The 26,507-nt window shown below is 39.5% G+C and overlaps 4 protein-coding genes across 4 annotated transcripts; 1 reads left to right on the top strand and 3 right to left on the bottom strand.

Moving 5' to 3' along the window:
• Positions 1-8,551: 8,551 nt before the first annotated feature.
• Positions 8,552-9,481, bottom strand: LOC121752805. The gene is made up of 2 exons (XM_042147896.1): positions 9,206-9,481; positions 8,552-9,103 (listed from the first exon to the last, which is right to left on the bottom strand). The coding sequence occupies exons 1-2, from the start codon at positions 9,479-9,481 to the stop codon at positions 8,552-8,554; spliced, it is 828 nt and encodes a 275-aa protein (XP_042003830.1).
• A 5,745-nt stretch (positions 9,482-15,226) lies between these two features.
• Positions 15,227-18,155, bottom strand: LOC121752804 (B3 domain-containing protein At4g34400-like). Its single transcript, XM_042147895.1, has 6 exons — positions 18,051-18,155; positions 17,707-17,971; positions 17,385-17,634; positions 16,588-16,648; positions 16,058-16,267; positions 15,227-15,289 (listed from the first exon to the last, which is right to left on the bottom strand). The coding sequence occupies exons 1-6, from the start codon at positions 18,153-18,155 to the stop codon at positions 15,227-15,229; spliced, it is 954 nt and encodes a 317-aa protein (XP_042003829.1).
• A 1,870-nt stretch (positions 18,156-20,025) lies between these two features.
• On the bottom strand, positions 20,026-20,572 carry LOC121752803. Its single transcript, XM_042147894.1, has 2 exons — positions 20,563-20,572; positions 20,026-20,489 (listed from the first exon to the last, which is right to left on the bottom strand). Exons 1-2 carry the CDS (start codon positions 20,570-20,572, stop codon positions 20,026-20,028), a joined length of 474 nt encoding a protein of 157 aa, XP_042003828.1.
• A 1,896-nt stretch (positions 20,573-22,468) lies between these two features.
• Positions 22,469-25,755, top strand: LOC121750184 (serine/threonine-protein kinase 38-like). The gene is made up of 11 exons (XM_042144664.1): positions 22,469-22,750; positions 22,820-22,994; positions 23,068-23,393; positions 23,471-23,699; positions 23,787-23,866; positions 24,048-24,132; positions 24,466-24,597; positions 24,677-24,790; positions 24,971-25,015; positions 25,129-25,210; positions 25,444-25,755. The coding sequence occupies exons 1-11, from the start codon at positions 22,629-22,631 to the stop codon at positions 25,503-25,505; spliced, it is 1,452 nt and encodes a 483-aa protein (XP_042000598.1). The 5' UTR covers positions 22,469-22,628; the 3' UTR covers positions 25,506-25,755.
• The last annotated feature ends 752 nt before the right edge of the window (positions 25,756-26,507 follow it).

Below are 26,507 nucleotides of genomic sequence, written 5' to 3'. Positions count from 1 at the left end.
ACGCTCAGATGGTCAAGACGTTAGCCGAATGGCGGGCGGCGACGGACTCCGTGGAGAAGAGTTTTCTTCACGCATTGCTCGTGAGCATGCATGACGATTTGGGTGGAGGCGGCGGCGACGGTGGCGACAGAGGCGGCGGTGACGATGGCGGCGGAGGCGACGACGACAGTGGCGACGACGGCGGAGGCGACGGAGACGAGGAGTGAATTTTTTTAATTAATGTACTTTTTTTATTTTTATTGTACTTTTTTTTAATTAATGTATTTTTTAAATTTTAATAGTATTATTAAAATTTCCCGTATCTGTGTCGTAAATTTAATTCCGTATGTTGTGTGATTGTTAATTATTTGTTTTATATAATTTTGAGTGATGTGGCTAGGCTATGGCTGGGCTATTTGCTTGTCTTGATGATGTGGAAGAAGAATTTTTAGGGCTGATGATGTGGCAGAAGGAGTTTGTGGCTAGGCTATGACTGGGCTATTGCTAAGCTATTCCTATTGTGGATGCTCTTAGACCTTATTTGTTCTTCTAGGGTGTATCATCATTCTAAGTTAGACAACCTATAAAACATTTAAAATTATATTCATTAATTTCAAAGTTGAACTGTAACTTTTTTTCTTATTGTCACTTAAATAATTTCAAATTATATTTGAAAATGTTAATAAATTATCTTGTTTAAAGTGTATTCGAGTAGAAGATGGCAGCACCTTACATATGAACATGGGGTGCGTTAGGGTGACACCAGTCTTAAAGTGACAACTTGACAACAACATTACATGCAAACTGCGATACATAGACAAACAACTCGTCACATGGTTTCAAGCAATCTGCGATACGAAATCAGAGCATTATGGTGACACCATAACTAAAATGACAATCTAGGCAACAAGCAATCTGTGATTATATGGTGTTAGAACACTGACCATTTTCTTAAGCCGGAGGACATTGAATTCAACTTTTATAAGGTCTTTCTTAAGCCGGAGGACATTGAATTCAACTTTTATAAGGTCTTTAAATAAACACTTTGAATCCTAAGTAATTACTCTCCTACTATATATTTTCAGGAAGTCTTATCTGAAAAAAACAAATCGTAAAGCCATCTGTTTAAAACTAAGAGAGACATGAAATAAACCTTGCGTAAATTAATAAATAAGGTATGGGTCATTTTTAATTGTTTTAGTCAATGGCCCCAATTAGTTTTATCTATCTACCCATGCTTCACTCGTCACCAATAAGATACACTAATTTTCTTGATATCATATTCTCCCATTTATTTTCCTCTAATATTCAAGTCAACCAGATATGTGTTCAGATATGAAATACTCTAGCTAGCTCGGTTTATATCTCTGTAATTCATCAAATGCAGCACGTTTGATATAGTAGTCATTAGTTATCTTGCGTTACATTCGGTCTTTTCTTCTTGGACTTGCGGTTCAATCGTAGTAAACAAAGTAAAAGAGAATTACAAGTGAAGGAAGAAATCTTAAGCAAAAGAGAAATATTTCATGACATTATATTACATGACGTTTCTTAATAGAAACAAAATAAGAAGACTTAAATTTTAATAAATACGGAGTACTACTCCTAACAAATATGTATCAAAATGATAGTATTCAGTATAGTATCTTTTATATATTTTTTGATGACTTAATATGTGATATTTCGTGTCATCAAATTTGCAAAATCACAAAGTAAAAAGAGAATAATATCAATTCAAAAGAATATTAAAATTCAAAATATACGTTCACAATATTTTAAAAAAATCTATTTACTAAATTTGTAAGAGCATCCAGAACGGCGAGCAGGACGACGTCCATCCATCCGTGCCAGCGGCACGGAGACGTTGTCCGCCGCTGGCACGGTGCTGCTCGATGCATCGAGTACGTCCGTGCCAACGAGCAGGCGACGTGGCAGCGTGTGATTGACTAACGGCATAGCCGTTGGCAATTTAAATTTTTTTTTAAAAAAAATCGGATTTTAATTAAAAAATCTGATTAAAAATATAAAAAAATATTTTCCCACTTCCCAAAAAATTATATCCGTTTTCTACCCACTTTTAATTTATTTTTCAATTTTTTCCCCAAAAATAAACATTTTCATCTATAAATACCCACACTTCCACACCAAAAATTCACACCACACTACACAATTATCATCCAAATTCTCTCATTTCCATTATCAATTCCCATCCAATCTTTCATTCACTCTTACTCTTACAACAAAACAATGTCCGGCCACGGCGATCACCCCTAGGCTTCCACGGTTGAAACCCCGATTGGTTCGTTTCACAACCGTTTCCTAGTCCGGAAACGGAATATTCGGTCCCTCCTCAAACCCAAGGTTCGGAAGTTTCGGGTGGCTACCGGCCTTACCCGATCGACTACCAAGATGCCCCCGAAGGGCAATACGGGTGGACACCCGAGCCTAGAGTGAGGTCGAGCGGCCCCTCCCAAACTCGGACTCCTTCTACTCGCGGTGTCCGCACACCATACACTCCGGCGGAGATGGAGCAATTGTTCAAAGCGTTCTTGTCAATCTCCGAAGATCCGAAGATTGGCATGAACCAATCCGACGATCATTATTGGTGACGCATCTGTCGTCGGTACAATGAAAACAGGTCGGCTGGAACAATCGAGCGCAACGAGAGTATGGTGCGCAACGCCATATATAGAGCCAACGAAGAAGTCCAAAAGTTCCAGGGGTATTACCTCCAGGAAGAGCGGTCGGCAGGGAGCGGCCAGAGCGAGGTCAACATCATCAGTTCCGCCTTGTCGACCTACCAATCCATGAACTACAATCCGTTTAAGTACCTCAACATTTGGCAGGAGACGCGGTCGCATCCGAAGTATAGGGGAGGCGTAACATCCTCCTCTAGCGGCTCCTCCAAACGGTCAAGGTCGGTATCCCTATCCGACGCCAGCTCCGAAGACGTGACTAGCCAACTTGCCGGAGCTAACTTGGGTAGCCCCGACGCCGGCCCGAGCGGTTCCCAACGCCGACCGCAAAGAAGGAAGAAGGCGGCGGCCAACCGCCGTCGCGGCGCGACTCCATCCGCCCCCGATCCCGAACCCGCTCCCTATGTGCCACCTCAACCCCCCACCAACACGTTGTGGGGGGTTTTGACCAAACTCAATTTGTCCGATAGGTCAAATATGACCTCCCTTCGATCGCATGTGGCGATGATACGGGGTCTCCAAAGAACGTTGGGGGTATTGCCGGATGATGATTAATCTTCACCGGGGGCATTTTTACGCTTAAATTGTGTAATTTTTATTTTTTAGTAGTTTAATTATGTAATTTTCATTTTTAGGATTTTAATTATGTAATTTTTGTTTTTTAGGATTTTAATTACGTAATTTTTATTTTTTAGGATTTTAATTATGTAATTTTTAATTTTATTGTAATTTGTAATATTATTTTGTGTATTTTTAATGAATTTTAATTTTATGGAAATATTTTTTATTTAAATTGAATAATAGAATGGTGGGACCCTTGTGCTCGTCCTTGTGGAAGAGCACGGATGTGGGTGTTGTGCTCTTGCCTAAGAGCAGGCAGAAAAAGTGGGGCCGGGCCCACATCCGTGCTCGCAGGCAAGAGCACGGATGTGGATGCTCTAAGATGAAAATTGTCAAAAATGGAACAAAATAAGTACAAGGAAAATAGAAAAGGGATATCTGTAAAACAGTATCATCAATAATACTCACTTCGTACTGCTTTAGGAGTCCCGGTTGAATCGGGCGCATGTTCTAAGAAAGTGTTTGAGTGTGTAATAAATACAAATGGATATTGGGATCCACTTTTTGCACATGTTTTAAGAAAGTATTTGGATGTGTAATAAATAAATGTTGTAGTGGATATTGTGACCCACTTTTAACGCTTTTTAAATTGAATTGCAAGCATTTTTTATTAGTTTACCCCAACCGGGACTCCTAAAGCGTGACGCAATAAATTGATCAACCGGGACTCCTTAAGCGGGACGGAGGGAGTAATAGGGCAACTTGAACTTCCAACATCACCACCTAACACAAAATAGAATTTATAATAAAATGAATTCATAACAAAAATATACTCCCTCTATCCCACGTCCCACAAAGTTTGTCTCATTTTACCATTTTCATCAGCCCCATAAAATTTATCACGCTTAAATCTATCAAAAATAGACATTAAATACACTCTTTCACTATACACTTTCATTTAATTAAAAATAAAATAATTTCTTAAAAATTGCGTTGGATAAATCTGGAACAAATTTTGTGGGACGGAGGGGAGGGAGTAATAAATATTTGAGACTAAATATTATAGTCAAAACATAAGAAAAATATTTGAGAGTATACATTAATAATTCCATATTTAATCTATCATAATCTAAGGTGCCAGTTTAATGAAAAGACTTATTTGCCCTTTTTGGCGGGAAATTATGAAGCTCATTTTGGTCATTTTGCGAAATGACAACCATTGGATAAAAAAAATGCAGCTCCTATGGAGCAATAGTGGCTTCTCAAATAGTCCAACCAAATGCAATCTTCTTGAAGAAGATTTGAAACATTTTTAAATAGATGGACTAGAATCTGCATTTTGTGAACTAATTTTGTGATTGCAGTATAGCAGGTTTGGTTCTGCTTGGAATCCAGCGACAGCCGGCGGGTGAGGCGACGAGAGAGATGCCGGAGATGAAGGGAAGCGGCGACGCTGCTGCTGTGCTGGATGGGTTACTGCAGCGGCGGTGGTGCCGGAGGGTCGACGACGGCGGAAGCGGAATAAAGAGAAGGAGAGCCGACGGCGGTGGCGGCTGGACTCGCACGCCGGCAAGCCCGATACCTGAGAGTTACGAGAGAGAGGGGTTGGTGACCGGTGACGGCGGTTGGGTTGCGTGGAGGATTCCACAAGCCGGTGGCCAAGAGGTGGAACCGCGAGAAGGAGAGAAAGGCGGCGACCATGGCAAGTAAGGCAGCAGCGGGTAAGGCTGCACAACAGGCGGGACGAGTGGCGAGGCTGTGTGGAAGGAGAGCCGGCGAGGAAGAAGGAGTGGTGCTCTGGCCGGGGAGATGATTTCCGCCGCCGGTTAAGGAGGAGGAGGAAGGAGGGAGGGAGAGAGAAATTGAGAGAGATGGAGGCGTCACATGTTGCATTAGGGTTTTAGAATATTATTAATTTATTGTATATTATTTGAAATTTTTGTTTAATATTTAGTAGGCTTTTAGTACTTCTTATAAAACTATGTAATCAATTTAGTAGGCTTTTAGGGATGCCACTTTTAGGATGCGGGTTTATTAATTTATGTATTGCATAATTTTTGGGCTTTATTTTGGGTATTAATGTACTGCTTGGGTATTATATTGAGATTTAAATATATATTTAATATTTAAATGTTTCAATTTGGGTGTTTTTCTCGATTATGTCTTAAATTAGTAGGTTCTAATTTTGACTTTTGATTTTTGGATTATGTTTACTACGGAGTATGTATTTTAAAAATTAAATTCTTTGTAATGAAATAAATAAATTTAACATTAATTTATTACATATTTTTTATAACCCTTTATTATATTAAAACTATCATATGCAATATAAAATAGTAAAATTTATTATTTATTTTTAATATTTATGGAAATATATCTACAGTTAAATTTAGTATACATAATTCTAATTGAGTTGATTTTATTTTATCTATTATAAATAATTACTATGTAGATCAAACTCTACAACCATTCAATAAGAAGCAATACTTTCTCTAATTTGTTTTCATTTTTTTTATTTCTATTAAGCTCTACAAGTTTATTGGTAGTAAGGCTATTCCATGTAAAAAAGTTGCATTGGCCCATCGGATATTTAAATAAGGAATGAAATAGGGAAAAAACAATGAGAGAAATAGAATTAGAGTACTGCGTGTTTAAAATTCTATCATCCTATTGCTTTTCATATGATAGTGGTTACGTTTAACCATAGCAACCCCCGCTATGTTATAGTATAACACAACAGAGGATTCTCCCCATCTTACACGTGTTTTTATTGAATGTGTCTTTGTTATATATCTCTCATAAAATAAAATGTCAATTAAATTTAGATGTTTGTGTAGTGTTTTTTGTCATTTGTCACTTTGTGTGTATTTGTGCATTTTGTATATGCATTTTGTTTTTGTGCGTAGTAATGTAATAGTTGGGTGAAAGATATAGCCATACATGGTTTATGGTTTTATATATTCATTTATTTTGTATTTATAATTTGAAACATTTATGTCCGGTGTATAGCACGGGTGTTAATACTAGTTAAATAAAATGGGCGGGTAATACTGATTATTAACCGGAAACACGATTAAAGCTAAAAAAATTGATAATTAAACTAAAAAGGTTTTAAATAAAAAATAACACACCATCTCCTTCTCCAACACACAACTCCTTCAGCCCTGACCCACGCCGTCAATCCCTCCCTCTACTTCTACAGAAATTAAAATTGAGGAAACACCATAGTCGACTACAAAAGGGGCTAAACCATTACAATAGAAGAATACTTACATTTGGGAAGTTTATAAACAAAAATGAATAAAACAAATATTTCACTCGCTCCTCGCCTATTTGCCTCTCTCTCTCTACGACCCCCCACTTCTAGGGCTAAATTCCACGAATGTACGTCATGGGAGATGATATCCGCCATTTGTACCCGGAAAAAAAACATTTCCAGTGATGGGAAAGACGCGTGAGCCTCTTGCGTGTTTTAACCAAACACGCGATAGTCTCTTGCGTGTATACAAAACACGCGTTACTCTCATGCGTGTTTTAATTAAACACGCATCAAGCTCATGCGTGTTTGAATGAATGAAAAATCGACGCTTCTCCCCTCTTCCTTCACTCCCAGCAGCTCCCTCTTCACGCCCAGCGACGAGACGGCGAATTCGTCATCTAGCCGACAAAAATCGAAGTGAATCCGACGTATAGCTGCTCACATTTCTCTTTTAAGTGTTGTTAGGTAACTTTTTACCCTAAATTTCGATTTTAGTTGGTTATAGATTTAGGGTTCATGGGTTTGAAATTTTTTGTTGAATTATTGAATTTGTGAATTATTGAAATTGGTGTCGAATTTTTTGTTGAATTATTGAAATTGGTTTCGAATTTTTTGTGTTGGGATGAATTTGTGATGAATTTGGTGTTGAATTGTGATGAAAGACATATGTTAAAAGACATATTAAACTTTACAATGTTTATCAATCTTATTATTTTGTAATTTGTTCCAATCAAAAAGTATACCTTGCTTAATCGGATTTAGAATAGTTAAAAGCAAATTAGTTGAAAGCACCGTCAACTTTAGATTTGTTTAGTTCTCTTAACAATGAAAATTGATTTGTTTTGATAAACTAAGATTGTTGTTTGATGAAAATTGTTGTTAGTAACTAAGATTTGGTGTTGGATTTGATCTCAGAGAATTGAACTCTACATGAGTTGATTGAATTTTGAAATATAAGTAAAATATATGGAGTAATGTATACTAATTGATTTTTATATATACACTTAACTAGATGACGAGCCAAAGATCCTTCTATATTATAATTAAACATGTTGTTAATTGTTGATTATATTAGGATGTCGCGATATGGACCAGAAGATCCTTGTGTATTGCATATCAGCACAGTCATATATCTCGCAAGGCGTGGGCAGGCGACGAAACAACTCCTTTCAATATTCGGCGCTTTGAGGGCCATTTTTGAGAAATAGATAATCATCACAGACGCGTGATTGATTATGTCTGCAGATTTGGTTTTGGTGGAGTTTTTTACTGTGGGAAGTCTCTAGATGTAGATCATGCTTTGATCATAGCTTTGGTTGAACCTTGGAGGCCAGAGATACATACATTCCATCTTCCCGTAGGAGAAACTACTATTACATTATAGGACGTTCAAGTATTATGGGCTCTACGTGTAGATGGAGTACCCTTTACAGGAAATGGTTATTGTGAATCTGGGTGGAAGAGTTATGTGATGAACTGTTGGGCTTCTATCCCCTTCAGAGCGAGATGAAGGAAAACGGTATCTTGGCATCGGCTCTAATACATAGGATGACGATTGAACCGTTAGAAGATGGTCTGGAAGACGAAGCCTACATTCAATGGGCACGTATGATTGTGCTTGTGCTATTGGGAGGGTTGATATTACCCGACGGCTCAGTCTGATGTGGTTGACCCAACTTCAAGATGTAGAGGCTGCCTCTATGATTAGTTGGGCGAGTGCTGCACTTGCTACATTATATCATAATCTTTGTGAGGCGTCCATGGGAAAAGGATAGACATTGGAGGTCCGACAGTACTCCTACAACTGTGGGTGTGGGAGAGTCGTTCGGTTAACAAACCAGTTGATGGTCCGCCAGAATGTAATATCAATGATAGCTCCAATTGGGAGTTCCCTCGTAGATAACAACACATTGTTATAACACTCGGCCATGTTAGTAGATGTCTTACCCCATCGACGAAATTCATCGTGTGCCATAGTCCACTGCGATCTGTCTATGGTGGTTTCGAGGTACCTCAGAGCTTCTGGACTCACATTTTCTAATTCATGCCTTGCAGTCTAATATCTCCGCTCCTCAATTACTTCACCCATTATCCATACCCATTTCTTCACTCCGAGGCCTTTGTGTCTTTGTAACACATTCGATCTAACATGAACTAAACAGTATCGATGATAACCAACTGGTACCTCTTTCCACACATCAGACTGCATGGCATTTTTAATGCCTTGATGTCTGTCTGATATTATGCACGCTTCCTGATCATGCTTTATAATATGCACTCTGACAAGATTCAAAAACCAACTGCAACTCTCATTTGTTTCTTCATCAACAGTAGCAAAAGCAACAGGCAAACAGTTCTTATTTGCATCGTAACCTACTACAGCAAGTAGTTTACCTTTCAGTCTTCCACGCAGGTGAGTCCCATCAACTGATAAGACTGGCTTTGCTAGTTGGAACACCTCTATTGCTGGCCCAAATGCCCAAAATACGTAGCGGAACACCTTCTTATTACCTTGACTCAATATAGGGTCATGCAACCACTCAACGATTGTCCCAGGATTTTGACTTTGCAACTCAGTCACGTAGCTGGGGAGTTGTCTGAATGATCCCTCCCACCCACCGTATACAAGCTCAATAGCTTTTCTGCGAGCATACCATGCTTTCTTGTAGCCGATTTTCACGTGAAATTTATCTTTGATATATGTACCTACCGCAGAAGGCTTGAATTCAGCATCGTTTTCAATTTGACTTCGAATACAGAGAGTAATCATGGATGATGTAAGATTAACATGTTCACTTGGATCGTGATCTCCCATACAACAATGACGATCAACCCATGAGTTGATTGACCAGCTACCATCGCGTTTCTTAAACGTTGCTTTAACCTCCCAATTACATGGGTATCGTTGCCCAAGGTCCTTGCCTTTTCTTTTCGGACCAAATGGGTCCCTACAAACTGCATGCCATCTTCTTGATTTACTATCCATAACCTCATACATCCGATCTGTTCCCACATGCCATAATGTTACAGCAGTTTTCAACTGCAATTTGCTATCAAATTTCGTTCCCACATCTATATGTCTCGGATTATCCTCATCCCAATACCACATATCTTCTTCACCCACTCCATGGTCTTCTGAAAAGTAACCTCGGCTGCCTTCACATGGTAATGATCAAAAAAATGGTAACCCTTCAGGCACATAGTCGGGAACAGGTTGCTCCCCACGAACAGATGGTTGTACATAATTCTCAACCATCATATCAAGTGTCTCGTCGTCTGTAGAATCTTCACATGATTCTGCACTATAATCAAGATCACTTGGTTGAGAACCATCAGAACCATCACAATCAGAACCATCTGAACCATCACAATTATCAGAACCATCTAAACCATCACAATTATCAGAACCATCTGAACCATCATAACCATCACATGTCACATTTGGTACATCTAGTTGTTCATCAACCTCCCTTCCAAATGTGTTGAATTCAAAGTTATGATATTCATCATCCCTCCTAGATGTCCCGATATCAAAACTATTATAATCATCTCTCCTAGACGTTCCAACATCATGATGAGTGATAGGTGGTTCAAATTGCAACGCAGTAGTAACCGGAGTATATTCAATAAAAAGTTCAATTTGACGTGGATTTTCAGCAAACATATACTCCAATAAATTATCATCCACTGGTGTAGCTATATAATTCACCACTCCACTAAAAACCACAAGATGCCTCCATGTTAAATCAATCGTATGTGCATCCAAATCAATTCCAATTTTTTCACATATCATTGAAACTAGCTGATAATAAGATATCTTTTCATTCAATATAATAAATGATTTTGCACGAGGGGGATCATAAGCAACACCAAACCTGGGAGCTGAATAATTTTCCCATCCCAATATAAACTCACAAACACCATCAAACCTGCAAAATAAGTACGACAAAACATCATATACTCTAAATTCAACATACTTAAATAAATATTGCACAAAATTAAATACGAAAATTCAATACCAAGTTCAATGCTTCGATTATATATTTAGTTTACAATGCGTACATATAACTACATCAATGGCCTAAATTCAATGTTTTTCTTGTCACACAATGTCAAACCATGAACCCTAAATCTATACCTAACTAACATATAGCAATGATAATTGAAATTAATGGTCAAAAATTACCTAACACCACTTAAAATAGGAATTAGAGCATCAAAATATCGGATTCACTTCGATTTCTGCCGGCTAGAGACGTTGGGCGTCGCTGAGAGTGAGAGAGCGAAGCGAGGTGGAAGTGAAGTTTCTGCCGTCTGGACTGGAACATGTATCCAAGGCAAACACGCGAGAGCGTCACGCGTGTTTAATCAAAGACGCGAGAGCGTCATGCGTGTTTATCAAAGACGCGAGAGGCTCACGCGTCTTTCCCATCACTGGAAATGTTTTTTTTCGGGTACAAATGACAGATATCATATCCCATGACGTACATTCGCGGAATTTACCCCCACTTCTAGTGGCCGATTGAGAAACTTGAAATGGATCGGAGAGGGCGTAATTAAAGAGCGACGCGCTGAAAAATCTCGCTTCAAAACATCATTTTGTAGAGAGCAAATTGATCAACATCTTCTTCTTCTCTGGGGCGGCGCCGGAGACCAAGGAAGAGGCGCTACAGCGATTTCCCGGCAAGGTGAGGGAAAATCAGTCTCGGAGATGGGGAGACTCGCACCCTCCTTGGATCACCACTGCCTACTTCTCCGCACAGCAAATCCCCTCCACTGCCTTCCTTGCTTCGCCGTCAGCCGACTACCGGTAGCCACCGCATGGACTCCAGATTTCACCCAGTTCATACTGCCCGATTTACTCCCTCGCCTAAGTATAGTAAAAATAAAATAAAATATTTATTGGCGGACAAATGAAAAAGGAAAAAAAAATGAGACATTTAATGGATAACATAGGAATTATAACAAAAGTAAAATGAAATATTTATTGGCAGATGGATGAAAAAGAAAAAATAAAACATTAAATGGTTGAGGCAGAAGTAACTTCAAAGACTTCAAAGAAAACTATGTTTTCAACTTTTCATTGACACAAAACATATTAATCTTATCAAAGATGAAAGAAATAGACTATTCATGCAATTTATTTTGCTCAGCGTAAACCTGTTTGTGATATACTACTTCTTCCGTTCCCTCGTAACTGAGTAATTTTTTTATTTAGAATTTTTTTTATTGCTGGGTCATTTCTATATATGGTAATATTTTATTTTTCACTCATACTTTACTTCTCTTATTTTATTTTCTCTACTTTATTCACATTCTACTTTATTCTCTTTTTTTTTCTTTTACTTTTTTTTATGTATCTACATAACACAAATAACATTTATTTCTTAAACTCACATCTATTTCTTAAACTCTGTACTGAAAAATTTGGCCTCAACTATGAGAAAACGGAGGGAGTAGTATTATTCACAAAGAAAAATTCAAAGTACTCCCTTCGTTCCATAAATATTGTCATAGTTTGACCGGACACGAGTTTTAAGAAATATAATGGGAGTGAGTTGAAAATTTTGGTTGAATGTGGGTTCTACTTTTAAAATATTAGTTTTATAATAAAATGTGAGTGAGAATAAGTTAGCGGAATGTGAGGTCCATTACAAAAAATGGAAAAAGTGAAAAGTAAAATGCGACGTGACAAATATATTTTGTATTAGTCCCACCTCCAACTAGAATCACAAGTAGAAGCATATTTGGAAATTTCTCATATCCATGCATAAAACATATAGCGTCATATACAGTTTCATAAACATCCATATATACGCATTTGATCTTATTAATCATTTTATTAGAAGATCTTATTAACTAAATTTGATTTTAATTATACATTTAGGGTTCGTTTGGTTTCAGTGATAGCCAAACATGGGTTTGAAGCTAGTAGACTCCAATAGCATGTTGGAGGATGGAGTTAACAATCACACCCTCGTGTTTGGTTGAAGAGATTCATATCCCGAGATTGTAACACCTCTGTTTGGTTTGGGTTGCATAAAGTATAGATAGGCAATACGGAATGACGGTTTTGTCCTCAAATATTTGTTAACAATCCCAATTTGCCCTCGTCATCCCTAAATTGGGGCTGCCAATTTAATACTCGTCAAACCCTAGCTCCCGCCCACGCAATTGATTCTGAAGGACTTCTCAATCACCTTGTGGAATCGACGACGGCGAACGAAGGTTGAAGCTCCACCGCAGGTCTGTTTATTCGGTTATCAGAAGTAGTTAGGCTGTTTTGCGTATGTGACTGTTGCTACCAATCTGTGTTACGTATTATTTGATGAACATTGATGCCGGCGAAAGTGAAGTTCATGGTTTCGCCGTTTCGGTATTGTGTCAACCTACATCCATACATTTAGATGGTTTATTGTGTTTGTTATTTGCTTTCTTTGTTGCATATAAAACCAGGAAATAAGTATCACAATTGCTTCATCCTATGGCATCTCAACACCGAAGCGTTAATGACTATGACGGGAGTCCATTACCAGAGGGTAATGTCTTCATCTAAGCTCCGTTCTTTTGCGTAGGAGTTACGGACGTGATAGTGCCCTGCTTTTTTCGGTGCAGGTAGCTCAGATATGGTTCCCAACAAAGGGGTAATAGCAGCTGCAGGTGCAGGTGCAAGACGTTGTTGGACAGAACGTGAGGAGACTATTCTTATGTCAGCCATGAAAGAGTTGGCTGCAACCGGTTGGATGTCCGATAATGGGTTTCGTTCAGGTTATCTAACTCGTGCTCTGGAGGCACTTAAACGTGAATTTCCAAAAACTGATATTTGTGTTCACCCTCACATCAAGTCAAAAATCACCACCTGGAAAAAGAATTACTACTCTCTAATGCAAATACTTGACCGTAGTGGAGTTGGTTTCAATGCGGATGGTGACTTCAAGATAGACATCGATGATGAACAATGGACACAAGTTGTGAAGGTATAACTATTCAAATTTTGTGTTTGGATATAGTAGTATGTGCTTATGCAAGTGTGTTTTACTTTCCCACCTGTTTCTGTTATTATGGTGTTTGAATGATTCACGCATTAGTACCATGAGTAAGTGAGTAAGTGATTCACGCATTAGTACCGTGAGTAAGTGAGTTTGGTAATTGTGGCTGCCTGTTAAAGTTGCAACTTTAACTTTATTAGTATTTGAAGTCTTATTTTCAATTGGCTGTACACATGGTTATTGGTGTCTTTTGTTGAATGTGTCTTCAGAAAGACAGCAATGCCAAGTACATGAGGAATAAGTCGTGGCCAATGTTCAATGACTGGAAGGAGATTTTCGGCAAGGACCGTGCGGATGGGCTTAAGAGAATGGACACCGGGGAGGCTGTTCAAAAGATATATGGTTCTAAGGCTGATGCTGGTTCAAGTTCAGCCAACTCTTCACCAATTACCTTAGATGAACTATTCCCAGATGAAGTTTTTACTGGAGGTGTAGTGCCTGAGATGGTAGATGAGAGCACCTCGACCCCGGCACCAGCGAGACTACCTGCGAGGGTACCAACCAAATTGTATCCAAAAAAGAGGAAGACCGAGGACAAGATGGACAGTGTCCTTGCTTTGATGAATCGCATCCATGAAGACACCAATGAGCGGCTGAAGGACATATCTAACCGAATTGGTTATGAGTTTGATTTAAGCACAAAGAGAACCGAGGTCTTCAACCAGCTGAAAGGCATGGCCGGGCTCACCATCAAACAACAGTTTTATGCGGCAAAGAAGTTAGTAAAGGAGCCAGAGCTAATGGATCTGTTTAGGGGATTGGATGAATGGGCACAGCCGGCGTTTGTGCTTGATCTCCTGGAGACGGATGGAATGATTTGAAATTGGTGAAGTATGTGGCTTTTGTATGTATTTTGTTAACTATCGGGGTTATAACTTTACGCCTGTATATGTTTATTACGGCGCATGCATCAGCTTGCAATATGGCAACTAATTTTTTTGGCTTGTGACTTTGGGATGCATAGCCATATTTTGTATTATGGATTATGACTGTTATCACTCCAGCAGATGAGAAGGTATTTCGTATATAAGGTGCACTTGTTCATGTTAGCTGCTTCGAATCATTTTTTGGCCTTTGTTTTTTCACTTCCAACACAACACTCGTTTATTATACTTATAATTCAATAAATCAATGATGCATCGAAGTGAATGGCCGTTGTCAAAGCTGGAGAGAAGTTATTCTAAAATTCCATTACATATTGGATCAGGCAATCACCCGATGAGGTATGTCAATTGTAACTGCATTTTTTTGGCCTTTACCGAGTTGATATTGTGGCATAATGTTGTAGGAATGTTGTCATCAAAGTAATACAAATACGAGTGATTATGACATTGATACGAAACATTAACCATATCTAAAGCCCACGTTGCACTTACATCAAGCATTATAAACGATCAACTGACATTGTCACATACATTACGCCACAGAAGTTACTACAACTGCATATAGCTACGTACTTCATTCCAACGACCTTAAGGACGATCAAACCACACTTCAAATTGGAGGTAGTCGCTACAAGTTATTAGTTGAATTCAGTACAAGAATAGGACAATTTCATACGTATTATTGTAAGATACCCATCGAGTTACCATGTCATCCTTGCATCGATCCTGATGGAAAACCTTCATGAAAGCCGACAGCGTTGGGTTGTCCGGGTCCTCATCCGCCATAGCTATCTCAATTCAAGATGAGTGTGGCTTTGCATCGGCTAGCGCATTTATTGGAATTCCTCTATGAACCAACTCCTAATACATTGAATATTATGCAAAGATTATTCAATGGTGAGTGTCTGCAAAAGCTGCCGACTGGATGAATGCATTGAACCAAGGCATTTGACTATTTGTGAACATGTTGGTAAGCACGAGTTGGGGTATTGATATGGTTGTGCAGTTACAACAATGAATATTTGATTAATAGTTTTGTATTGTATTTCTATGTAGACACATACAAATGGTGGGATTATAGTACAAATTAACAAATTGAGTGATTGTAGTTTGATTACGTACAGTGGGAGTAAGTTTACAAAGATTGTGTGAAGGTGGCTACACAACGTTACTTGAGTCGCCGGAAACCACAGTAGATTGAGTTTATGTAATATTAACAATACAATACTTACTACTTAATAGAAGCAACAAACTTGTTGCTTTCATAAAAAGTCATTTGATAAAAGCCACAACATTACATAAGATTGGTCTAGACAACGTAACGGACAGGGCGGAAACAACATTAGATTTAAAGTACCAACGATGATGAACTAATACAAACAGACAAATCACACGTTCAACCACGCAAGGTCCTGATCACGGTCGATCAAACCACACATAGAATTGTATATCTTGCGCATCGACGAGCTTAAAATGGCATCGAACACCCGGGAATAAAGCGTTATCATCTTTAAAGCGACGCCAACCGTGCTTGATCCAGATCTTGCCCGAACTATGTTTAAGGAAGAGCCGCCAAGTTTGGCCTACACCAAGGAAATGCACGACATCCTGCTGAGGAGCGGAACTGACGTGGAGTTGCCAAAAGTCTTTCGGAATTTCAATGGTTCGCTTGATATTTGACTTAGTAAGCTTCAACGTCCATGTGGGATACTCATCAGCCTCAATCGCACCCTTATCGTCGTCGTAGTCACTGTCTTCCACTGAATCCGATTCAACGTCGGATGGGGCATAGTCGTCCGACGAATCTATGTCTGGAGTGTATATCTGTTCGTCCTCTTCCTACTCGGACAACGCTACAAAACCAATTATAACTTAATGTGCACATGAAAATTTATTAAGGATGTTACATGCTTACTAATAACGTCAATTAGATATTTTTTCAAATGCAACTCACAAATAAGATCGTTTCGCGGTGGGCTTCCGGCCCCCGACTTGTATCTTTTGACGTGGAAAATCCCCACATCGACGAGGGTGAAGCATAGTGTTTCACCATGGGAAATTTTATTCCCACGCCGGAATTCAGACCATCCAACGCAAAAGTAGCATCCACTCGCGATATTCAACACACGGACTGGCCATCGGGAGCCATTTGGCATTACAAGTCGACAATCAAACGACAGCTCTTCCCCCGTGTTCCGCAACCCATTGTGGAGGTAGACGCTGCATAATATACAAAATTTGCTTTAATTATAATAATTCGTTTAAAAACGGCCCAGTGGGAAGTCATTTACCATTTCCTCTTTGTTGCGAGCTCCGGAGAACAATTTGATGAATGAAGGAAGCCTGTGGTAGGCGCCATACGAGTCGTCGTCTGCCATAGCTTGGTAAAACAACATTGGACGGCTGGTTTACATTGTGGTACCTTATTTATTGGGCCGAACTTATCTATCAATGAGAACCCTATTTACATTCAATGACATGATTTGTCAATGCCAAAAGCTGTCAAAAGTCGAATTGGTTGGTTTGCAATTAATGAATGAATTGAAACCAAGTGTGTTTCCAAATGCAAACAGTATTGGTTAAGTAGGGTGGGAGTTGTGGTTAATGAAGATATGTACAAAACATAGGTAGTGTCGGTTGTGCCAATAACCAAAACTAAACACTACACAACAAGGGGTGACACAATATGGAAAAAAACCGCAGTGTTATGTTACAAACACTAACTAAGCTACAAACATGCTTATAGATTAAGTTAATACATGCAGCTGCCTACTAAGGACGGTCAAACCAAACTTGAAATTGTGGACCAAATGCATCGACGAGTTTGAAGTGGCAACGAACCCCTATCACTATATTGTGTTGATGTTTGAAGCGAGCCCACCCATGCTTCACCCATATCTTCCGCGAATTGTGTTGGAGTGTACATAGCCACGTTCCCCGTTCGGTTGATAGATACACGCCCGCGTGTAGTGCCCCGTTCGGAATATGGCGTTGCCAAAAGCCATATGGAATCTCAAATCGGTGATTGATGTTCGATGAGGTGAGTGTAACTGCGAATGTAGGGAACCCGTCTATTTGTAGTGCCCTGCTATCGTCCGCATAATCGTCATCAAATGTTGTTTCCGATTCAGTCCCCGATGGCACGTACTCCTCGGAAGTTTCGATGTCCATTGCATGGCTAACTTCCCCCTCGTCGTCTTCAACAACTACAAAACAAATGCATGTGGGTTTTAAAACCAAATATTGTAAAATCCACCCATGATGTGAATCAGGCTTACCGTGAACGTCTCCTTGCGGGGGACAGTGCATTTCGCTATTGAACTGTTTAACGTTGAAAATTCCACTATCTACCAAAGTGAAGGTGAGTGTATCTCCGTGTAGAACGCCGGTTTCTCGAACAAAATCTCTCCATCCGGATGCGAAGAAGAACCCATGGCCAAGCTTTAGCATTCGCACTCTATATCGTATACCATTCGGCCAAACAAGCCTGCAGTCGAAAGGTAGCTCATGCCCGTACATCCCAACGAATTGGTCTGGTAGTCGCTGCATGCAACAATTTCATACGTGCAATCAAAACTCGGCCAATCTCATCCATAAATCATCAACACATAAAGCCACATACCATGTCGTCATGGAATCGCCCCTCGTGGAAAACCGTCATGAAAGCAGGGAGTCGTTGATAGTCCGGGTCGAAGTCCGGGACGGCGTTAGAGCCATCAAGTGCCATTTTGTTAAACAAAGACTATTGCTATAATTTGACGAGAGTTTCTATAACTTGCTTACCGAATTAGTAGTGTGATTTATTCTGAAATCTATGGCATTTGCATTAACTTTAATGGGTGAGGAACGAGGAGTTCATTTATGGAGTTTCAGTCGGTGATTGACCATGCAGAGTAGCTGTTTGAGGCTATGTTTGAGCTACTACTATACAACAAATACAGCAGATAAGTTTCTGATCAAACAATGTAGTAAATAGTGACGAAAATTAAACATCCCTGCATGGGTGATTGACCAAAGACTGCCGATTACTTTATGGTAGGTGGGAGTTGAATTACAAAGAACAAACCAATTTAATGGGGGTGCCTATATTCACTTCATACAGCTATGAGTCGATAGTTGTGTGGTTTGGTGGGATAAAAGATGTACAATATAATGCTATGCAATTTATCGTGGTGTTTAATTAAGGGAAGTACCTTCCCACAATTGAAATGACATTTATCTAACTTGAGTAAATAAGTCTATGAACCAACTCTAGGCGGTGCACATGCATGCATGTTTACTTAATTCTACATAAACGAACCTCCATTCCATTCCATAGCTCGCACCAATTCTCTAACCCACAAATCAGCCAATAGGCGCCATGAACCCACTTATCCCAAATCAAGCGACCTTCTTCTACAGGGGCAAGTGGACCGCAGCTATGGATACGTTGTTGCTTTCTACGGTGATCAAGCTGCGACCTAGCCGCTCATCGGCAGATGACTTTGTGACGGATGGGGTGCTCAACCATGCGTGTATGGTAATCAATAATCGCTTTACCACTGCAATAACTTGTGCTGACATTGTGAGTCGGTTGGAGCTCCTACGAGTTCGACTCCAGACTTTCAACAAAGTTGTTAGAACACCGGGGGTCCGATGGGACCTTGATGAGAAGCGCATCATTGCTGACAACAAAACTTGGAAGTTTATATTCCGGGTATGTCGTTTACTCATATGCATATCTGCGTTGAATGCTAGGGGCTTTATAATATGATAAACGGTCTAATCCAACTCGTTGATATTACTTTTTTGCAGACAAACCCCCTTGCCGGCGCGTACTATTACCGAGACGAGGTGGAATACAGCCGCTTAACGACTATGTTTGGGCTGCGTGATGGGAAGAATGAACCGTCGACGGAAGTGATAGCCATATCCGACACTACAGAGGTAATCGTGATTACCGATTCCCCCGTACCAAATGCTCCAACTCGTGCGAAGCATGCGATTTCACCCCTTGATCCCGATGAAGTCAATTCGCCTTTTGTTCAGCCATCAACCATGGTTCGACGGAAGCTGTTTGATGAGCAATTGACCAATACGGAACAAGAATCATCAAGTAACGCTGGCGGCTTTGGGGGACGAATGGATCCTCCTAAGTTGTTTCCACTGAAGCCATTGTACTCATCACCGAAAGGTTCCTCGTGCGCGTCTTGGAGTCCTGCAGCCCCAGGGCGCAAATCCACCCCATAAGTACCTCAGTCTTGCCCCCGACCGGTCTCGATCACTTTTGCCGATGTAGTAATATGTTGTTGTTTACGTGTAATTAGTAGCCTACACTTGAATGTAGGTTTAGCATGTTTTATCTATTTTGGGATGTACAAGATTGAGTCTGGTCTAGTAGGTTTTGTATTAAAATTCAGTAATTCAGTAATGAAAACTTAAGCTAGTTGGACAAAGTCACGTAGCAACAATAAAAACGTTATAGCTCTAGAATTTGATATAATGGCGCAACACAAATGCAAAGTCAACTAGATAATGTTAAAGAGTATGATACATTACGAATCAATGTCTGGATACATAGCCACATGTTAGGTAACGGGTGAGATCAGCGGCGACGATCACATGTTTGTCCTATTATTCCACATTGTAGAAGCTAAGTCGTCCCGTTTCTTCGTCCACGCCGGTGTTGGTGCGACCGAACTTATAATGGGAACAACAGGATCATCGCTATCACTTCCATACCCATCTTCATAATGTTCTCCAACCAATGCATCATACGGATCCACCTCCATCTGCGTGCGTATGAAATTGTGGAGCAAGAAACAGGCAATGATCAATCCAGTTTGGACATCAATAGGATAGAAGCTTGGACTGCGGAGTATTCCCCAACGCATCTTCAGTACTGCAAATGAGCGCTCAATAACATTCCGAGCTTTAGAGTGCTTCAAGTTGAACAATTCCTCGGGCGATTGAGGTGCCTGAGCGCCATTACCCCACTCCTTCAAATGGTACCGGACGCCTTTGTACGGTGTGATGAATCCCTCGCTGTTGGCGTATGCATTGTCGCAGAGGTAATAACAATCTACCAATGAGAACAAATGTCAAAAGGTGATTAAGCAGCCAACCAACTATACAACAATAAAAAAGAGTTTGACCTGTAGGCATTTTAAGCCCGAGGGGCCGGCTAATGGCATCGCGTAATATTCGGGAATCACCAGCTGAACCTTCCCATCCTGGCAGCACGTAAACGAACCGAAGGTAGCGATCACACACTGCAAGTGTATTTGTTGATATTTGCCCCTTCCTGTTACGATAACGTGGTGCGTCAGCTATGGGCACGCGCACGTGTATGTATGTTCCATCTAAAGCTCCTAGACAACCCTACAATGTCAACAGTTGGAATAGCATTAGTATACCGTATAATACACTTAACTTGAGATTACACATACCTTAAAACACTTCCATCGTGAGTCCGTGCAGTCATCCCCAACCGGTTCCGGTTTAACCAAAAAAATGTCATGCAAAGTAAGCACCCCACGTAGCACAAAATGAGTGTACTTAGAAACTGTTTCAGAAGAACGCATGAAATCGTGTCCTACAACCCGTGTCTTTTTGTGGTGGGCCAAAATGAACAAAAACATAGCAACTTGTTCCTCAACGGTGACAAATTTTTGGTCGACTAATCCTACCCGGTCCCGTAGAATGCGACACAATCTACCGAAAGTGTTTCTATCCATACGCAAATTGTCCACGCATGAACGATCAGAAACCCGGACAAGCCTATCCATCTGCTTTACATGTGCCGGAATGGCTTCAATCATAGCCTCGGTAATTAATCCCCCCACCATCCGTTTCCTTTTTTGTGATTTAGATCTGGCCAAATTGATAAACATGGTGACTAGAAGCATGTTCATCCGATGATTTCTCAGTATTTCCTCAAGTAAGATCAATAGCTCTGTTGGTTCTGTTCTTGCAATCTACACGAACAATTTGCACAAGATTCCTCAAATTGAAATACACACCACAACACCATGACATTCGACATAATAATCACTGCTGAAGCATCACATACACATTAACATTGAATCACAAATCAATTGCATAAACCTATTTGACAGAGCCTCAAATCCATGAAACTTTATGCAACAAAAAACATACAATAACCCCCCTATCAAATCTGGAAAACACAAGCTTGTATTTGTGAAGGCCGATCTGTCTACGCAGAACTTCATTCTCGTTTAAGAACAAAACCAATTCCATTCAGTTTATGCAACAAAATTAATACAATAACACCCAAAATTATTTAACAGCACACGTTCGGCAGTTTATGCTCACATTGCGAAGGCCATGGGAATGAACACATTGAACTCAATCTCATCATTAACCGAATTGGCTGGAGTAATTTCAATCTCGTCAGGGTACACATTTTTCGGGATCGGATTTTTGAAGAACTTACCTTCTGAACAACGTCTTGCTCAGCCATGGCTCTTCGTCGTCCGATTTAGCCCGAACCCTCACTTGCAACCTGCAAATACACGCAGGCGCGGTGAGAAATTCGAATAGTAGTTCAACCATCTCAATTCGGGAACCAACACATAAAAAACAGGCTTACCGTGAACTCTTCAATTACAGTCTCTCACCGATTTCGGCGACCTCTGGAAATTGTTGCTCAAATGTGGAAGAGGTAGATGGAGATGGAGTGAAGGGGTATTGGAGTCAATTGATGCAAAGTTTGAAATCTTCACTTTGTTGATTGCGTACAATCGCACGTCGAAGTACCGATTGAGTTATCGGTTTTTTGGAGATCCATAACTCAATCCGAGCCGGGTCGTTAGATTGAAGATGCGGGTCAGAGTGATTGCTATCATGCCAACCAAACATGGAATAGAGGGTGGATACAAATGACTATCTATGGCTATCAATGAAACCAAACGAACCCTTAAATTTAGATCAGAATATTGATCACTATCCTATAATACTCCTTAAATATGATACTCTAAATGACATCACACCTCACATCTTTATTTGTATAGCATACAAAATAATCACGTAGCATATGATCCATACCACTCTCACAACAATTCCAACTCAAATATCGGCCACGTAAGCATTGGAAACCCAATAGTATTTATAATGATCAATTTACCCTAAGTCGAATGTGTCTGCATTTCTGATCCGCTTTCCTCTCCGGCAATTTAACGGAGGCGAAGCGGAGGACGAAATGGAGGAGCAATCGACGGAGCTCGCATCCATTTCCACCCTCCAACGCGCCGCCGCCGCCAAGAAACTCATCGAGAATCATTACAAAGCGCATATCAAAGCCATCAAGGAACGCAGGCAAAGGTAATTCAAATTTTTACAATTTCATTTTCCAGATTTCCGATCATCATAAAAAGCGTACGCAAATCGCAGGCGTCAATTGCTGCAAAAGCTGCTCGCTGCTTCCGGCGAATCCGAGGAAGAACAGAGGAATGTATTGAAAGAGCTGGAGCGCAAAGAGACTGAATTCATGCGATTGAGGCGAAATCGAACTTCCGTTACTGACTTCGACCTCTTAACCGTTATCGGAAGAGGCGCTTTTGGAGAGGTTTCATTCATATTTCATCATTGTAGTCTTGATTCCTTTAATATCTCAGCTAATTGCTCTATTGGAATCAAAGGTGATATTGTGCCGGGAGAAGTTAACTGGCAACGTATACGCGATGAAGAAGTTGAAAAAGTCTGAAATGCTCAGAAGAGGGCAGGTTGAGCATGTCAAGGCCGAAAGGAATTTGTTAGCTGAAGTTGCCAGCGACTACATCGTGAAGCTTTATTGCTCGTTCCAGGATGCCGAGTATCTCTACTTAGTCATGGAATATCTGCATGGTGGCGACATGATGACTTTGCTCATGCGAGAGGACGTTTTGACTGAAAACGTTGCGAGGTTTTACATTGCAGAAGCTGTTCTGGCGATAGAATCTGTACACGAGCGCAACTACATTCACAGGTTAGCAATTCAGTTGTGGAAATTGACAAATGTGCCGATTAAAGTATGTTCTTAAGACATTCCCTTGTTATCCGCAGGGATGTTAAACCAGACAACCTTATTTTGGACAAAAATGGTCATCTCAAGTTGTCTGATTTTGGCCTCTGCAAGTCCATTGACTGTTCGAATCTTGACTCTTTAAATGGGAAGGAGCCGGTCGATGGAAAGGAGTCCATGGAACCAAGAAGTGAGAATGATTGTGTACCTGACAAAGGAGAGAGTTCCCGCGAAAAACTAGAGCACTGGCAAAAGAGCAGGAGGACACAGGTATTTGGAAAGAGCATGAATTGTATTGTAGTTTCTTTATGCAGTCTGATTCTGCTTTATTCTAAGAAACTATTCTTCTTACAACAGGCCTTTTCGACCGTTGGGACGCCTGACTATATTGCTCCGGAAGTATTGCTTAAGAAAGGCTATGGGGTAGAGTGTGATTGGTTAGTTTCCTTGCTCCAAGTATTACTTCAAAATTTTGTTACTTCCCCAGTCTTTCAAGGCAATTGAGCTTCTTTCGTCCTACGATCGTGTGATGAAAAATTTGTAGTAGAGTTGTTGCTCGTCATGGTTCTGTGATCATGAAAAGTGGAAAGTGATACAACTGATTCTGAAAGCTTTCAGGTGGTCACTTGGTTGCATTATGTATGAGATGCTCATTGGCTACCCTCCGTTCTACTCTGACAATCCGGTAACGACATGCAAAAAGGTGATTATCGTGTTGGTTCGTTTACATGTTTTTATCTGCCCAGTTTCATCAATCTATGAGTATATCTGTTTGAGCTGTATTTATAGTTGATAAGAGTATAAAGTTACTACTTCTACATAGAAAAAAAGTGGCAAACCGATTTCTCGTTGTTCTTTCCATGTTTGTATATACGCGACTGCCAACTGTATTTCTTTAAAGGCTTGAAACTATGCATTCCCTTTTGACAGCAGAAACTTATAATAGTCTGTCTACTTATAAAGAATGATAGAAACTTATTCCTAAAAGTAATGGAAGAATATACCCTTCATTCTCCTTGTTCATTATCCAAAACAGATTGTGCACTGGAAAAATCACCTGAAGTTTCCGAGTGACACAAGGCTAACCCCGGGCGCAAAGGACCTGATCTGCAGGTTGCTATGCAATGTAGATGACAGGATAGGTTCGCGTGGCGTGGCTGAAATAAAGGTTCAACTCCTCACCATGATTTCTAAGTTGTTAAAACATTCTTAATGCCCACATTCCATTTTGATTGTATTATGTTCAGGCTCATCCATGGTTCCAACAAATAGAGTGGGACAATATCTACGACACGGAAGCTGCATACAGGCCGGAGGTAAACGGGGAGCTCGATACCCAAAATTTTTTCGAACAGGAAGAGGTAGACTCTTGTACATTTTCTTCTTCACTTGAACTCTTTAATGGGAAAGGGGGATGAGTAAAAACATAGTCTCCTTTTACATTCTCTTGCTTCTAATTAAGCATTTTATAATTGATCATGAAGTTAATTCATTTCAAATCTAGTAGTCTCAGTTTATGCTATTTCTGATGTATTTTGAAGGTGGATTTCCAGCCAGAAAAATCTCCAACAGTGGCTTGGAGGAAGGTCTGTAATCTCACTTCCTGAATTGAAAATGAAGTGGCCTTTTGCATTTAAATATCTAACTGTTATTTTTACTAATTTTACTTCGTTCTTTTATATATATATATATATGGCAGTTTCATAATTCAAACGACTTGAGTTTTATTGGCTACACGTACCGATGTTTTGAACCAGTGGAAGGGCTAACTAAGTCTTCCGGTAAATTTTTACTCCCTCTATCCCATTAAAAATGAAATATTTATTTTAGATTGTCTTATTAAAAATAAAACGTTTCTCAAATTAAAAATATAATAATCTCTATTTTTCATTTTCTCTTACTTTATTCTCTCTTCATTATCTCATAAAATAATACTCCATCCGTTCCACTTAAGATAACACGTTTTTCTTTTTAGTTTATCCCAACTAAATAATTTTGTCAATATATTTTGCAGAAAAAGCCACTAATGGAAAAGGTCTAAAGCGAGATGCATCCGCCGATGTTCCTCTTCATTGAAAGCAGACATAGCATTGATTCTAATTATTGGCTGAGTTGAGCAATGGATCTAAAAATATGATTTTTACTACTAATGGTTAGATAACTGAAAACAGAAAAAGAAAATCAAAATTGTACAGAATATATTCCTTGAAAAGGTTATTCATTCTTTTGTACTACTATGGAGCATGGAGGAATATCCGTGGGCCATGGCACTTGTAACACTTTAATGTTTTTCAACAAATAACTAATCTATAATTTTATTTTTATTCTTTTTTGGATAAAACTCTAAAATAAAACTCTAAAATAAAGAAGTGAGGTTTAGTTAAAACTTAAATTTAAATACACATAAATTTGATTCGAGAAAAGATTAAAGTAATTTTCATTTTTGAGTTTATTTAGGATAGTTGCAGTATCTCCATGGAATTAATTGGCCGGCTCGATTCCTTGTAAGAAACACTACTAGGCATATGAATCTTTCAGGTTCTCTAGAAAACTACCACTTAGTACACTTTTTATTAGCACTAAAAATAACTGCAAGTATATATTGTAGATTTGGTATAGCTAAAGGTTAATAGCGAATATCGAAAACAAGGAATAAGTTTATAGACGGTTTAGAGAAATGAGGTTTTGGTTGGTTTAAACTAAACTAAAATTAAAATAAAATAAGTAAATAATTGCAAATAATAAAAGCAATTAAAGAAAGAGTTTGAGAAACAGTGAAGGCAAGGGAATTCCAAAAATATGATTTCATTATTTTAGTCTATTTAAATTATAGTTATCATATCCAAACAATAATCTCAGGATTACTAAAGTGAGTCACCTAATTAATTATTGTCGTTGACTGGACAACGTTGATTACTAGCATTAACGTTGTCAATGTTGAGTGTCCGCTCTTAGGTTTATCATTTTGAGGATATTAACTATAGTGTCATCAATTATAATCTAACATGCGGATCATCTCTTGATTCCCCACATGTCATCATCATACGTAGGTTGTGTCACTCAACTCGAAGCATTATC

The sequence above is a fragment of the Salvia splendens genome, chromosome 10 (genome assembly GCF_004379255.2).
Source record: "Salvia splendens isolate huo1 chromosome 10, SspV2, whole genome shotgun sequence".
Taxonomy (NCBI): Eukaryota; Viridiplantae; Streptophyta; class Magnoliopsida; order Lamiales; family Lamiaceae; genus Salvia; species Salvia splendens.
The sequence above is the reverse complement of the archived record's forward strand: the minus strand, read 5'-3'. Positions and strand labels throughout refer to the sequence as shown.

Bases quoted from the DNA above. Each gene is read 5' to 3' on its own strand.
- LOC121752805 (XM_042147896.1), bottom strand. From the start codon at position 9,481: ATGGATAGTAAATCAAGAAGATGGCATGCAGTTTGTAGGGACCCATTT. The intron at 9,104-9,205 runs GTAGGTACATAT...GGTGGGTGGGAG, and splicing joins CTGAATTCAAGCCTTCTGCG to GGATCATTCAGACAACTCCC.
- LOC121750184 (XM_042144664.1), top strand. From the start codon at position 22,629: ATGGAGGAGCAATCGACGGAGCTCGCATCCATTTCCACCCTCCAACGC. The intron at 22,995-23,067 runs GTTTCATTCATA...TTGGAATCAAAG, and splicing joins GAAGAGGCGCTTTTGGAGAG to GTGATATTGTGCCGGGAGAA. The intron at 23,394-23,470 runs GTTAGCAATTCA...TGTTATCCGCAG, and splicing joins GAGCGCAACTACATTCACAG to GGATGTTAAACCAGACAACC.
- LOC121752804 (XM_042147895.1), bottom strand. From the start codon at position 18,155: ATGGCACTTGATGGCTCTAACGCCGTCCCGGACTTCGACCCGGACTAT. The intron at 17,972-18,050 runs GTATGTGGCTTT...TGTTGCATGCAG, and splicing joins GGCGATTCCATGACGACATG to CGACTACCAGACCAATTCGT. The intron at 16,268-16,587 runs GTAATGCCAAAT...TTGTCCGAGTAG, and splicing joins TGTCGTTTGATTGTCGACTT to GAAGAGGACGAACAGATATA.